The 16,688-nt window shown below is 35.5% G+C and overlaps 1 protein-coding gene across 2 annotated transcripts in view; it reads right to left on the bottom strand.

Annotated features, from left to right (window-relative positions):
- NBAS (NBAS subunit of NRZ tethering complex) overlaps window positions 1–16,688 on the bottom strand; it is a 155,379-nt gene that overhangs the window by 91,410 nt on the left and 47,281 nt on the right. For both annotated transcript variants that reach the window (XR_014953579.1, XM_021525380.3), the window contains exons 28-33: window positions 15,994–16,116; window positions 14,415–14,517; window positions 12,514–12,737; window positions 10,119–10,231; window positions 7,506–7,619; window positions 371–484 (exon numbers count right to left, since the gene is read on the bottom strand). Coding sequence is in view for 1 of the 2 variants with exons in the window: in XM_021525380.3 (XP_021381055.2) it covers window positions 371–484; window positions 7,506–7,619; window positions 10,119–10,231; window positions 12,514–12,737; window positions 14,415–14,517; window positions 15,994–16,116 (791 nt within the window). In the remaining variant the exon portion in view is untranslated. The remainder of the gene's footprint in view (window positions 1–370; window positions 485–7,505; window positions 7,620–10,118; window positions 10,232–12,513; window positions 12,738–14,414; window positions 14,518–15,993; window positions 16,117–16,688) is intronic.

The raw sequence follows: 16,688 nt of genomic DNA, 5'->3' as shown, positions 1-16,688 counted from the left end.
ATATAACTAACTTAAGAGTTTTGATAGAAAGGTAGACTTCTGAAAGACTTGCACTTTCCTGTTAGCTGTAGTCACAAGGTTTTACCTATCTGAGAGGGCTACAGTGTGGAAAGAAATAGAAATTGTGGTTCCCAGAGGCATGCAGAAAAGCTCCCTGAGGTTACTATCCAGTAGTTCAGTACACACTTATTCCATGCAGTATTTGCTGTATGTGTCTCTATTCAATGCCAGTGCACTTCCACTAACAAGATCTAAGTGCTATTTTAATGAAATGGAATAATCTGAAGTACCACACCTCACAATAACACCAAAGTCAGAACTCAGATTTCCACCTCCATCACCTCATGTATTCATTATTTATTCACTTCACCTGTGGCCATGAGCTCCTGGCAATGCATACTAGCTGCTTTGTAGTCCTGGAAACGGAGAGCCTGTTCCACTAAAAGGATTAAAACTTGACCTTTTCTCTCCATCTGATCGTCTCCTGTAAGAAAAAAATCAAACTTTTTATTAGTTAATTGTAATTAATGGTCAGCTTAAGCTTGACACTTTATTTCTTAATAATTAACTATATACCAGAACATGAAAAGCCCCACTTGAAACTGAAACAAAAATAATATTATCTGCATTTTCCTGAAGGAAACAATAAAAGGAGTTAGTATTTAAAAAAAACACTGGCATCATAGCTTGCAAAAAACCCCAAACCAATCAGCATGTTATGTCAAAGTTAAAGAAAAGGTGGTTTTGAAAACTGTATTTATGTGTTGGCTGAAGGATCAAAACTGATATTTAAGCTAAGTGACATATAAATCAAAATCCTGACACTGAAAAAAATAATGTCTATGTACTGTAATAGAAGAAAAGAAATGTTTGTTTTCTTATAATATACAAAGACCCATTTTAAACTGCCACTTCATGTCTCCAAATAATGCACAAGATGCAGAAAATGTAAGGATCTAAAAATCTGTTACCTCATAAATTGAGTGAGTAGAACTGAAACCAATTTTTCCATACCATACATCCATCTCAGTCACCAGACCTTCTGGACAATGCCTCTTCCACTAGTTACAAATCTAAAGTTACACTTCAGATACTATTGAAGCCTTCTGACTAAAGTTTCATCACGAATGTTTGTAGAAAAACGTCTTGACCTCAATTTTAATACATCAGCATTTGCAGATGAAAATCTAATGAGACAGCTTTTCTCCATCTCAAAGCCACTTATAGTCAATACAAATAACATTTATACCTGTCACCCTTCACTAGTCATCTATACTTTTTAAAGCTTTTTTCAATTTAGAGTGAACAATTTGCTGGCATTAGTTTGTCCAGTCTTGTGCTCAAAACACTATGTATATGTCCATGCACCCTATGAGCAGGTGACAAAACATACACAGGAAAAATAAACTACTAATTTAGGAAAGAATTTTTAGAATAAAAACAAGCAGATTTTTTTAAATGCAGGCTTCTTGCTCATTCTTCTCCCCTATTATTAAAAGCAATTTTATGCAGTCAGTGTTGTTACAATAATTTGAAAAGGGCACTGGTTTTATCAAACTGTATTACTACAACTTGTGAAATGCAAATATTTCAGAAGGTTAAATCAGATCCAGTTTTGAAAACCATTCAAAGAGTACATGTTTTTAAATTGCATAGCTGTTATTTTTAGATCCATTTTGCAGATCCATCACCACGGACAAAGCAAATTTCTTTTTAAAGCTTTCTCAAAAGGAAAGCTGTAGCAGTTGCACTACAATGACATTCAGGCAAGTGAAGTTACTCTAATTACTGAACTCAATCAAGGCTCCCCTAATCCCTGCACATCATGACTAACTCAGCTGGGAGAACATGTTAGCTTCCCATCATTTTATCTTCCACCCTCCTGCTCAATATACTGCCAGCACTCAATACTGCAAATTAATCACATTCAAGGCTCTCCTGTTGCAAAATTATGCCCTCTGGAACCTGGGAACCTCTCATTCAGGCAAAAGCAATTACAGATGACAAAGAGGTGTTTCTATCCTCACAAGGATAGAACTTGTCATTTCATGTGAACTGTCATTTCTCTAAGTGAGGGATACGTACTTGCCACTCACCTCCTGATGCCCGCTTCACCCTGACAGCTTGACTTCCTACAGAGAGATCTGACTAAGTAGCAGACACAAAGGAAAGTCAAGAGAAACAATCAAACTATTACCCCTCAGATTTCAGGCTAAATAATCACTGCTATTTATGCCCACTTAAAAATCAGTGGGACTGAAAGAAAGAAAAGGAAGAACACTTGGACCAAGGAATGGTTTCTTTAACTGTGCTCGAGCAGCTGTATGGTATCAAGTCCCTCATCCCCAATGTTTCAGCCAAGGACCTCTGGTGCAGGAGGATATATCTGCATGTTTTACAAAAGCACAAGTGTAAAAATAAAAGGATAACTCACTGACGCTTCCATTAGCTTGGCACTCGCTGTTATGGCAGAGAACAACCACGGGCTCCAGTGTTACTCAGTGAATCCCTGAGCGAAGCCCTTTTCCACACACCTTTCATTAACCATGCAGTGGCTGATAATGATCACTGCTGCAGTTTAGTTGTCGTCTTCTATTCAGACATAGAAAAACTCACTGCTTCAGCTTTGTAACACATCATTTGATGGCATTTTAATAATAAAGTCTCATGAAAGGAAAAGTTTCAAATTCTAAATTGTCTCCCTTGCCATTTTGACAGCTATCCATGACTAAAAACAAGATAGTAATGACAAAATTTTTCAAATGGTGACCTAATTATACTACATAGTAATTCTGCTTCAAGCCTTAATGATAACACCTGACATACAGACTCAAATCAAATTCAGAAACTGGAAAGTAGAAGGGGATAACTTAATGATTCTGAGGTTATAATAAAAATAACAGGAGAAAAAACCATGAAAGCTCAGAAATAATAGAATTTTTTTTCTTGAGAAATAAAGGATATTCAAATACTTTTAAAAAGCTTGTATCCAATCTGGATTATATAACAAAAAAAAGCTTATTGAAATACCTTGGGTAAGATGTAAGCTATTTCTGAGTGGATAAAATAACATTATCCTGAATTAAATCATGCCATTAAAACTTAGAAGTCAAATTATATAAACATTGTACTTCAGAAATTCCATGTTGCCTAGATTTAGTTGATTTAGGAAATTTAGGCGATCAGAAGCCATCTACATTGTTAATTCCAAATGCAAGAAAGTCAATGTTAAGAAAGATGGATTTCAAAAATAAGCTTTAACTAAGGAATCTGAGCAAAGTTTAAAGCTAAAAGATTCACTTATGGATATTAAAATTAAATACATTTACCACAGAAAGTTGTGGTAAAAGAGAATAATGGTAACATTTCTAGAGAGCCTGACAAAGGAAATAATGAACAACACTCAGTATATCTTTTTGACATACAGTAAGAGTAGAGAAGATGCTCCTGATTTCTGATACAGAAGCTTTTTTTCCTACTTTTTTTTTTTTGCCCGCATCTACTCGAGTAATTGCATAAAGTGAATTTGTCACACCATTCTTAACAAAAGAACACAAAGTGAGGATTGCAAGACACAGAGCAGCTCCAGCTCCCTGAGCATGTGTAGATTTTCTAGCTGTCATGCTGAGCACATTCTTCCTCACCCACTTTACCCATCTGTGAAATTAAGATAACAGTTGTGGGCTTCCTTTACAGAGGTAGTGACATGAGGCTTAAGTAGAGTTTACTGTAATCAAATACTTTAAAGCAATTAAGAAGCTAGCTGATATATCATTACATAAGCAAGATTTCAGCTTCGTTAAGTATGGATATAAATTCTATAAATCACTTTCAGTGCTGCTCTCAAAGCAAACTAGATTCAGAGTACATAATTCACAAAGCTCCTTAATAATGATTCTGTGCAATTGTATGCACAACAAATGCATTCTTTTAAATTTTAAATTGAAATATGTATGTTCTTAGGATTTTATAGGCTATCACATATAATAAAACACAGCATATGCTGCATATAATAAAACACAGCATATACACAGACATGGACAAATGTAGCAAGCAGGTCTTTACAATCAGTACTTATACACGGTGAAGTGGCAGGGGAAGCAGAGGAGAAAACACTGAAACAAATTCCTCCACTAAGCAGACAAAACACAAGACAACACTTTACAAAGTGGATTTGGAACAGAAGGGACCACAACTTCAAACATCCACAACCAATACCAGTAAGTATGTTCCAGAGGACAAAATCAGAACTTCTTACGCAGCAAAGGTGGCTCATAGATCAAGGTAATTGAGTAAGCAGTGAAAACCAATTAAGGACAAAAATCAAATCTTTCTCCTGGCAGCATTTTATTTAATTCTTCATTAAGTCCATAAAGTTCAATCCTCATTTTCAAAATCCAGACCCATCCCAAAATACCTCAATAAAACCATTTGTTTTCATCAGAAGCTGTTAGAAACCACGATAACCTTTCCCAGTAGTTTTACACCTGCATACAAAGACTATCCATACTAAAACTGCAGGGAAGGTTTACCTTTTCTAATATTAAGTTTAAAATAAAATATATTAATTCAAAAATCTTAGAATCTGTATGCAGGATCTGCCTTTTTGTCTGTAAAGCAATTTCTGGAATAATACTAGTGTTTGTTATCACACTTACAAGAGGGCTACCAAGTCCTAATATAACTCTTCATCTTATTAAAAACAGTATTAATAATATTAACTAATATTAATAATTCATTGTTACTCTGAAACTTAAATTACAAGTTGACAGATACATAAATACCATTTCTACATGTCTTGTTTCAATTTATGTTTTTAATCTCTACCATCAAATTATACAGCATTCCTCATTACAGACTATGATTAAGGCTGTACCAGCATTACACTTAAAATCTGTCTTAAAAGGTATTAATAACCTAGCTAGTCATATTCTAAGACTTTTTAAATTAAGGGTAAGGTTACCTATTTTATCACTCATCAGAGGTACACAGAGGACCAAAGAGTAAGGCTCTACAGCCTTTCTTAAATAATTTGGAAAAATATTTACATGCATGCTTTGAAGCTATGACAATCATGTTTCCTTTGTAAGCTACTGGGTAATCTTCTGGATACTTGTCATGGCTAGAGAGTCAGGCACAAAAAATTTGCAGTAACAGTGATATGCTCTTTACAGCTTCCAAATCCAGAAAAACAAGCAAACAAGAACATTTAAAAAATACTGAGTTCCTTAAAATGAAGTAAATCTGTTTTCAACAGACCATCTCCTACAATAATTAGGTTTAGATAAAATTCACAACTATGGCATTCTCATACCAAATCCATATCTTACTCATAAATGAATGTTCTCTACAGATAACAGCTTTCCAATAAAAGCAATAAAAGCATTTATCCTTCAGTGACAGTGAAACAGTTTTTAATCACAAAATCTTAAAACTACATATGTAAAGCAAAATTTGAAAAAAAAATCATCACATCCCCTATTACACAAAGTTACTACTGAGAATGTTGTCTTGCTGTATTTTGCTTTCAGATAAATATATGTTATTCTATAAGCAAAAGATTACTTTGAAAGTGACCAAGTTACTTGTATATTTAGCATAAGAAATAAGAGTCTAAATAGTGAATTCCTTACCAAAACTCACTCTTGAAATATAAAATTCCTTATTTTCCATAGGAGCAACCATCAGCTTTACTCCCAAGGTTAACCACTGAAGTCAGAGATCCCAACACTTGCAACATAAATATGTCACCAGTAAAGTAAGCAGTAGTTTTTAAACCATTCACCTGTTTAAAAATTAACTATCTCACACATTCACCTTCTGGTTTTCTCTAGCCTGCTAAGTGCATGGAAGAGAAGAATTGGAAGGCATTTCATAATCTGGCTTTAAATATCTCTAAAATCTCTCTTTTCAGTGGTGACTCAGTAGGTGTCACTCTGATTATAACACCAGCACACAGACACTACTGTATCAATGAACTCCATACAAATTCCCTAAAGTTCTCCACATACTATGCAGGGACTGCCATTTTTCAGTCTCTGGAGATGGGAGCCATGAGTTTGATCCCTTTTCCAAGGTACATACCAGGGCACTGGAAATCCTACAGCTAAGGCATTAGGATAACGCTGCTGGACAAAGCTTTATAGAATCTTTCTGCATATTGGTTTTCCTTCTTTCACACAAAGAAAATCACTTAGATTTAAAAAGAAGGTAAAACAAAAATCAGCACCATTAGCACAAAGAACCCAGAATATTAAGAAAAATTCACAGATTTTAACTTGATGTGCGTGGGATAAAGCAGAAAGGAGAAAGAAAGAGTTGTACAGTAATCTTGTCATATGAACCAGTAAGAGAGACTTTTTTTCCCAAAAGCTTTACAAGCAAAGAAAAAGAAGTCACAACTATCAGTCAATTTTTTCTATGGATTACATATTAAATATATAGATTGGATCCAGCTACCCGACACAGTAGCATCCTGGCCCCTCCTCCATCTTTCATGTAGCAGCACTGCGCTGACCAGAGTTAGGACGTTCCCTGTGACTCCTTTTCTAGGACCAAGATATCTTGAGAGGTCAACAGCCTAATTTCCATACCTCTGTTCTCAACCTCACACAACTGTCTCAAATATCTCCCTCTCTATTTATAATACTATGCAAAAAATTGCCAGTACTAAGCCTCCTGAAAATGTAAGAAAAAAATCTTAATGATCTAACAAACAGAGAGGGAGAAAAGAATTAGCCAGGCATGTTTTAGTGACAAAGCTGGAATGCATTGATTTTTATATGCCATGCTGCATAAAATAGAATTTTTTTGTATTTTTATATTCTATTTATACATCATAAAAATGCAGCATTACTGTGTTTTCACTGCATTGATTAAGGATTTTTCAAAAATAAAAAAAAGTCAAAAGGCTACTTTAGGTAGGCTATTTAAAAAAACCCCATTAAAAAATCCTCCTAATATCCTCAGGATTCAATATTTGAAGATGATCAGCTCCTCAAATGAATACTCAACTTAATGCATTATTTTTGGTGCACAAAGGAGATATGTGCAATATAGATTGAAGTCTAACAGCTGAAATTCATGCTTTACAGATTATTTTTCCCCCGTATCTAAAATGCAACTGTTATTATATCGGGCTACCTTATTTGCCGAGGTAATAACAATCACCAATTTCAGTAAATTCACTACCAATTACCTATAAAACAAGATATTCTCAGCCACAGCTCCTCCAATCTGAAATCAGCCTTTACTCCAACTCTAGATCAGACAAGGCATTTTTTATTTCAAGTATTAGCAGAACGTAGCAGCTGACCATTTCAGCTGTTTTATAGATTAAATATTCCACTCGTGTGAAATGCTTCATTCCTCCCCAATGACTGCTCTTCCAGGTGACTTTTTAGTGGTATCCTTGAATACATATTCTAATGATCAACTCAAATGTCCTAAAGCATAACATAAATGCTCACTGCACTGCAGTTCAGTGTTTTATTAACACAGCTTACCTGCAACCCTTAGCAGGTTTGCCAGTCCCAGGAGCTTAGCAGACTGTTTATAGTTTGTTGACATCTGAGCCAGACAGTCCTTGATGAGACTGAGTCGATCGGAGCACAAACGCACTGTTGAAAGGAGAACTGGTTTAGAGACTGCACAAATGAACTTGACTGCTGTGCTCCTGCTCAAACAGCACAGGACAGAAGGAGTGCTGGGGAATGTAAGAATGCAAACACAATGTGAAAACCAGCTCAGAGCTGCTTGCATGCAGATCCTCAATTACACCTATAAAGAGAAAGTTAAAATAACACCACAGGGTATGCAGCTCCCGTCATTAGCAAGTCAGGCTGTGAAGGGAGTAAAAAGAGAAAAACTGACCTGAATGGAAACTCTTTTTTGTTTCATGTTTTCACATTCACTCTTTTAAAATGTGTACAATTAATTGACATACCTTTATACAATTTTTCTTAATTAAGAGTTTTGCAACATCCCATAAGACTGCTAACACAGGCATTAACTTTTACTTAAGAATGTTGCAACTAAGATTTCATTTATTTAGCACGTACAAGACACATCACACAGACTGAAAGAACTGTCATGAGCAAATGCTTCAGCTCATTTTAATTTATTTGAAAATTTCCTGAGAAGTGGAAGGAAGGATAGTCTGCAAATCACCAGGTTCTTTCAACCATATCCTGAGCAACTTAAAATAAGTACTGCATTTAAAAAGAAAGCTTACCAAGAATTAAACAATTATTTTAACTGCATAATTTAATATCATGAACTGATTCCAGTGCTCTATTTAGCTCGTTAGTGGGTGGCTAACTTCAGGCTGCTGCTCTAAAAGGTAATGCTTTCATACTATGCAAGTTCTCAGAACAAAGAGGAACAACATGCAGATATACGGCTTAACACTCAGTAAGAGTGACTGGCTGCATGGGGATAAACTGCATTAGCATATTAGGCTTAAAACAGGATATTAGGCCTCTCAATAAGCAAAGACATATTAGTATAATGAACACTATTAATTCTGGAAATTAAACTAAAATGAATACGAATGGAAGAGCAGGAAAAGGTCATACTTTTCATTTAATTTTTAATATTCTATCACAGGCATATATTAGTATACAACAATAAAATGTTTTCAATCACTGATCATTTAAGCAGGAATTTTTAATGCATAATATAAAAGTAATCTGATATAATACCATGGGTCAAATACTTAAAGATGGACTTGTCTTCACATTTTATTTTAATAAGGAGTCTTCAAACCAGATTTTATTACAATATAGCAGAATGGTAGTTCATAAACTTAAACTGTTAAATTTGATAAAAAGAGAAGTGGGGAAAGATCCACAGATAACTAAACACAGAACTGCAAATAAAAGTCTACTGCTAAAAGACTATTGCTGCATCCTTAGTGTACTTTAATGACATTCTATCAGAGTAACAGATCATTTAAAGCCTTTCATTAAAACTTGAAAACATCATTTTAATCTTATTAGATTAATTTGATTTACATGAAAGATACTGAAGCAAGGGTAAGTCAGGATCATTAATGAAATTACATGCCTGATTTCACATATTCTAATTAATCTAGATCAGTCGTATTACACATTCTGTTAATGAAGCATTATGTCACTACTTTTTTAAAATGATACCTCCATGTCCACATCAAAAAAAGTTGAAGAAAATACATGCACTTTTTCACAGGCAGAACAAATAGACTGAAAAGTAATTTTACTCTAGAAATCAAGAGAATAGTTGATTTCTGACTGCAAGATTTAGAAATCTGACGGTCTCAGTCCAGAAATTTTACGATTTCTGAATATAATATCTGGAGCATCAATTAACTTGAATAAATACCTGGAAAAAAGGAGAACAAAAAGAGAACACCAAAGAAAAGTAACAACAGCTGCTGAGAACATTGACTTCATTTTCCACAAATTAGAAAGCACCAGAAGTGCTTTTCATAAACCCCAGTATTTCTCTGCACAATGCCAAAAGTAAAACATTATCATCAGCACATCTCATGGCTTAATGCTCGTCTCAGCCAGTTCCATGAGTAGGGTTCATGCAATGTCATTGTACATAACCATAACTTCTTTCCAACCTTTGTCCAACAACATTCTGTTCCACTGGATTTAGAACTACAAAAGATTTCGTTTTAGGCATGTCATCAAAATAAATACCTTGTAAAAGTTCACTTCCACTGTCACTGGGTTTTATATACTTCACAATGAAACAGCCCAGTGGAGACATGAAAACTGCCTCTGCATGAAGTACCTCTCTCCTACCTGTTATTTTAAAGCACACAGGCAAGTGCAGATGATTTGGCAAATAAAAGATGAGCTCAATTTCTGTTCAAGTCACCAGGAGTTTGATACACCAAAATGTCCTGCTAGAAGTCAAAAAGCAAAGACACCATATGCAAGTATTGTTCTTACCTCACAAGGTAAAAAATTCTATTAAAAATGTTTTTTTTCTGTATGTCTGTAAACTGCTTGGAGGAAGTATGGACTCTTTAGTTTAATCATAACACACTTATGTAATAGTATCTATTTCTCATGCATATTTATGCCTGTGATTCAAGTAATCATATAAAGAATAAAATTATGCAGTACCTTGCAGCGGTAATATTTTCACACCAAACTCTTCCAGGTAGCCCAGAGCACGAATGAGGTCCAACTCCTCCTGAACAGCACTTGGACTGTCTTCAATAAGTTGCAGACAACACCTAAGTAAGAATGAAAGACATTTTTCTGAAGTCTGATGAAAATATTTAAAATTAAATTTGTGGCAGAAGTTAACTGGTGAGAAAAAAAAAAAAAAAAGCAGTAATTTACTGTGCTTATGAAATGTCAGCATATTTTTGTAATGCACATGGGAGGTGTTTGAAACAGTCTATTAGCTGTCTGAATATTTTAACAAATTTATATTTTTGCATTGCCATCAACGGGTTGTTATAAGCACATTAACTAAACCCTCCTGCATTTAGATCTGCAATGAATTTATAGATGACACTGAAGGTATAAGTACTTAAATACATAATTATTTTGGAAAATATTTCTCCTACCACTGTCATGTTTTGGTACTGCCATATAGTAGAAGATAAAAGCAAAACCCTGTAAAAAGTTGACTGGAAGTGAAACATTACAAGTCATTGTCACAAAATCAGCTTCTTCAACTAGGTACAGTAAATAAAACAAAGCTTATTAAAAAAACCAACAAAAAACCCCACTAAATTCCTCTGAAGATTAATTAATGCATGAAATTGTTAAGAGCACATAATTCAAAATGTATTTTTTTAATCATATGAATAGTATGTTCTTGTAATAAGCTTTTAGATAGTTTTTTTAAATAGAAGCTGCATTCTGTTACAGTGTAGTCATATGTAGTTTTACTAATACACATTGAACAAAGAAAATCCACATGCAAAATTATAGAATCATAGAACGGCCACATGTTGGAAGGGACCTTAAACATCATCTAGTTCCAAATCCCCTGCCATTGGCAGGGACACCCCCCACTAGACCAGGTTGCTCAAGAGCCTCATGCAATCTGGCCTTAAACACCTCCAGCAATGGGGCATCCACAACTTTTGGAGACAACCTGTTCCAGTGCCTTATCACCCTCACAGTAAAGATTTTTTTTTTTTTAAACATCTAAATTAAACCCAGTCTCCTCCAGCTTGAAACCATTACCCCTTGTCCCACTATACACCCTTGTAAAAAGTCATTCTCTGTCTTTCTTGCAGGCTTCCTTTAGGTACTGGAAGGACACATTTAGGTCATTCCAGAGCCCTCTCTTTTCCATGCTGAACATCCCTCATGAACATGCCCCAAATCCCTCAGATTTCTTCACAGAAGAGGTGCTTCATCCTTCTGAACTCACTCCAACAGGTCCATGTCCTCCCCATGCTGGGGACCCAGGGCTGGGTGCAGCACTGCAGGTGGGCTCTCACTGGGGCAGAGCTGAGGGGCAGAATCCCCTCCCTCTTCTGCTGCCCACGCTGCCCTTGATGCAGCCCAGGACACGTTTGTCATTCTGGGCTGGAAGGGCACATGGCTGGGTCATGTCCAGCCTCTCAACAACAGCACCCCCAAGTCCTTCTCAGCCAGGCTGCTCTGGATCTGTTCATCCCCCAGCCTGGGGTGATAGAGGGGGCTGCCCAAACCCAGGTGCAGCACCAGCACTTGGTCTTGTGAACTTCATGAGTGTTACGAGCTTGTCCAGCTGGCAACTCATCTCTGTTTAAAATGGCTAAAATCACCATACACATTAGATCAGGAAAGTATATGATTTGTCCAGTCTGTCATATTTTTTCTCCACACTTTAATTAATACACATTTTCAATCAAAAAAAAATTGTATGTTAGCTAAAGATCCTATCTGAACCCATCAGATTTTTCTGGCATATTGATAAATATTTCAGGGTGAAGATTAAAATAGTAGTGGAATAAAGGAGTTACAGAGAAGCTGGAATTGTCTGCTCAGGGAAGTGGTGGAGTCACCATCCCTGGAAGTGTTTAAAAATAGACTAGATGTGGCACTGTCATTGTTTTGGTGATGTGTTAGGGCATGGGTTGGACTCAATGATCTTCAAGGTGTCTTCCACCCTAGTGATTCTGTAAATACATTCTACCTAAAGCAACTCATACACAAAGGCTACTAGGAGACCTAAACACAATAATCATTCACAGAAAAAAGTTAAGTTACCAACTGATTGAAGGTAAATCAGAGGAGGATGAAAACGTTGCTAAACAGAATAAACACAGGGTCATACATTCACGGCAAGTATTTGAGCTATAAACCATGTATTTTGAAATAACACCATAAGCTGGTCACAGAACCCTTATGCATTAAAAGCAACACTACTCTTTACTTCCAGAGCCTGCTTAGGAAAAAGATTCTCAACAGAAGACTAGGAGGGGGTGGAACGCAATACTAGCAAATAAACCCTAATGCTTTGACAACATAAAATCAGTTGTGTTTATGTGTATGAAAGCTGGACATTTACCTGGCCAATTCCATACAGCTATCAGTCAAACTGGCTGAAGAATTGAAATACTCTCTACCAGCAGCCAAAACCAATTCAATGCTTCGGGCATAGCTGACTCGGTAGTGCGGCTTCCCTTTTGATGAACTTGGTAGATCCACTGACCAAACACTGCAATGCATCATTTGCCCAGCCAGGTGGATATTGTCTATGCTGCTTGAGCATAAGAGACTTTCAGTGAATATCTAAAAGAAAGAACAGTAATTTAATAACCTGCAGCAGCAGCTTCAAATAAGCTCATCTGCATTGTATGGCATTAACCCCTTTGAATACAAGGATGTTTGAAGTCAAAAGAATATATTCAGTCCAAGCAGAAAATCTAACTTCTACCAAGGGAAGTATTTCTACAATGCACTTAAGTAAAGCTAAAATTAACTAGTAGCTAGTTTCTATTTATTGGAAGTTTAAAAAAAAGCATATTAACTGTCTTTTTACAGTATGACTTAAGACCTCAAAATACACCTACATTCTGAGGTGTTAGTACAAAGTAAGAATCTGAAAGGGCAGTTCAGTATTAAGGCCTTAAAACCAACAACGTAAGAGAAGAAATCCACAAGTGGATTATCTTCCACTTCACAACATATCAACCCTCAAGGAACAGCACGAACTGCAAAATATCACAGCTGACCCTTCCTCCTCAAAGATCACACACAGAACATTTACCTCTCTCAAAATTTATCAAGTCAAGAGGACAGAATTCACTATGCATGGAACAAGAAGAGAGTAAGCATCATGCTAAAAAATACACAGGATTGATAAATTAATGAGATGGTAAGAATTTGCAATTTCGAAGTTATCAAAGCATAATTGCATATGACACCACTACATTTTAAACCATTTTCAGCACTCCTACATAATTTTTTCCAAAAACCCTTGGTTGAGTTTGTTCTTTAATCATGTGTTTCAGATTTAAAAAAAATAATGTTAACAGAAAACTTACATTAAGATCTGAATAAAGCAAATGCCTTATTTGCAGAGTGCTCTAGTATTACAATTTATTAACATGCACTGAAAAAAAAACTTCAAGGACACTAAGTTGTAGCCTACCACAAAACCATGACTATTAAACATGTTGCAGTTTTTTTAGCTTCATATAGAAGCTGAATAGCATTGTCTTTTTTTCTTTTTTTTTTTCTAATTTGCTTTTAAAACTTCTCCTAAAAGCTACTCAGAGGGGTAGACAAAAGCAATTAATTCTGTAAACTGCAATAAAACCTGCTTCTGTACAGATATAAACACTAATTATAAGTGACATACTAATGCATCTGTAATAAACTGCAGAACATGGAAGTGAAAATGTAAATAAACAATATATGTCACAGCAAATTCTGCATCTGTCTAACAGCTGTCTTTTGCAAATACTAATGACAGGGGTTTGGACTTCATGCACATGCAAGTGTTTTTACCTTCATTCAAATTAGATTTCTCATCTCACATAATTTTACTTCAATTGCAAGCAGAAAGTCCATAATCCTATAATGATCTTGGATAATATCATCAAACCAAAACTCCATGTTTAAGAAACGCTTGAGCGACGATAACATTTTATTTTCATGAGTCTGGAGTGTTTATTGTCAAACACATTTGTACACAGAATTACAGGCTATGTAAGAAAATCTCACAAAGCTGACTCAATTTCTAAAAAGTTGAATTTTAATAAAAGATATACAAGGTATTCACTAAAGGGGCTTTAGATAAAATGAATAAGCACCAGAAATTTTTTACTTAAATAAAATATTCTGAAAAAAAGGCAGTAGACAACCAAGTAACAAGAGAGAAAAATGTATTTACACCTGTAAACAATATGAAATAAGAATGTGTAGCTAACTTGGGACATAAGTCAGTAAGGAGACATAACTCACCTCATAGCAAGTATCTGAATGTAAGCACCTATACACTTTCTGCTGCATGTCCAGCATATCCTGGAGCAATTCCTTCCACTGCGTCTCACCAACAGATGGTTGCCTAAAAACATTTTTTAAAATTAAATACTCTCTTCCCCAATAATTTTAAAGAAAAGCAGTAGATTTCCATAACCAAAAATATAAGTTTCCTCAAACTTTATTTCAAGATTTAATTAGAGTCTTAACCAGAAGTGATTCAAAGACAGAAGGCTTTTAATATTAATTAATATTAAAACAGTGTCTGTGGGATAAAATAGCTTGAATACAATGCAGTACCCAAAGTTCTTTTTTTTGTTTTCTCTGGGATAAGACAGAGATTTAAGCAATCTTTCTCAAGATCCCCCAAGTGGGTTTTGATAATGTTCCACAATATATCAGGAAGTTGGAAGTGCTATCTTCCTGCTGATAGGGGAACTGCAGGGCAAAACCAAGTCTGTAACAGCAACTGAGGATAATTAAACTGCTGTTCATTGTAGGCAATCTCAAAGGACTAATAAATGGCATGCAATCACAGGAGAATAAAGCAACTTGATTTTGTTTCTTAAAATTGAGTGATATTCAGATTCTTGACCCTCTGGATCTCTGTTTATCCACAAAGCTTCAATTTCTTGTGTTCTACCAAAACTTTCACTAGTAAAAACACTATGAACATTTTTTGACATTATCTTGAGCCTTTCAGATTAAAAAAGGACCTTTTTAAATTGCATGAGCTAGTTCCAGCTAATAGTGATTTTTTCATGTGGCATTAGCTTTTACTTTGGCGAAACAAAAGGTCTCCAACAGAAAGGGAAAAAAATCAACATTTTTCCTACAGAGGCATTGTCTTGATCTTTCTAAAGAGAGGTTTCTAGAAGTCTTAAAAAGCTTTAAGACTACTGAAAGTATAAATACTGCTCTACCATAATGGATAAATTGTTGTGCATATTTGCTTTAAATAAGAAAGACAAATCACCCACAGTTACAGCTGGTTTTCCCATTATTCAAAATTTTTATCTGCTTATACCAAGGGCCATTTAATAATTCATATGCAGTTGAAAGATGAGTTAAATGAAAGATGAGTTAAACTAGAAAAATTGAAAAATTATAATGGGAATATATTCTACTGGTAGAATCAATACCTAAAATCAAAAACTAACCCTATTACAAGGATTCCAAGAAAACGTGCCAAAAAAACCAAAGAATTATTTTACAAATCCTTCACTCTCAATAAAATTAAATAGATCTTAAAGGATTTTTTTACAATATGTTAACTTTCACAGTTCATCATCCTGCCGTATTTTGCAGCCAGTATGCATTTTAAGCTTGTTTACTTGAACATGAACATACAAAGCAGGTTTGAAGGCAGGCAGAGATTTTTGCCTGGGGAGAATGCAGCCAGAACACTAATCACATTAATCATCAGTTCAACAAAAGTTGTTTATGTACATTGTCTGCAGGGTGACCACCTCAGCTCCCTAGTGCCACAAAGCAGGCAACGCAGGCTCTGTTACCTCACTGCCTTTCCCCTCTTCTCCCCCACTCCCCTTGGAATACTAACTTGCGACCTGTGTGCCTGGTCAGCCTGATCATCAGCTTCCGAGCCTCCTCTGCACTGTCCTTGGTGTCCTTCACAAAGGAAACCGGCTTCTGCAGGCCGTGCTTCTCCAGCAGCTCCGCCACACTGCAACACAGGCAGCCTTTCGAGCCCTGCACACCTGTGCAGCTGCTGCTGCTGCAGCAGGACTCCAAAAGCTCTCTCAAAATATGCACTGCAAATGCAAACAGCCTCCAGAAAATCTCTTACAGTATAGATTAGCCAGAGCAACATTACCTAAATTTTTAAAAATATATGTATATTAATAATACTTTAGGGTAAACACATACCACCAATACTTGATGACATATCTACAAAGTTTTAGTCTTTAATCACTCAAAGCATTACAGAGTATCAAGATCAAAAGAAACTCCTCAGGTTAACCCTCTTCCTCCTCGACAAAAAAAAAACCACCAAAAATAAAACAAGTAAAAGAAAAATCCCCAACCAAATTAAAAAAAAAAATCCCCAAGAAAGCCCCCCCGCAAAAAAAAACCCCAAAACAGAAAAAACAAAACATAACCCCCTAAACTCTTATTCCAAGAAAAATATCTCTAGAGATTTATAATATTCAAATAGATAAAACCATTCAAAATTTCTATATTCAGACTATAAAAAACATAAAGATCATCTTGCTGACAGCATTAAAAAAAAAAAGA

Source organism: Lonchura striata, chromosome 3 (assembly GCF_050655825.1).
Source record: "Lonchura striata isolate lonStrDom1 chromosome 3, ASM5065582v1, whole genome shotgun sequence".
In the NCBI taxonomy this organism is placed as follows: Eukaryota; Metazoa; Chordata; class Aves; order Passeriformes; family Estrildidae; genus Lonchura; species Lonchura striata.
This window is presented reverse-complemented; position numbering and strand designations above follow the sequence as displayed.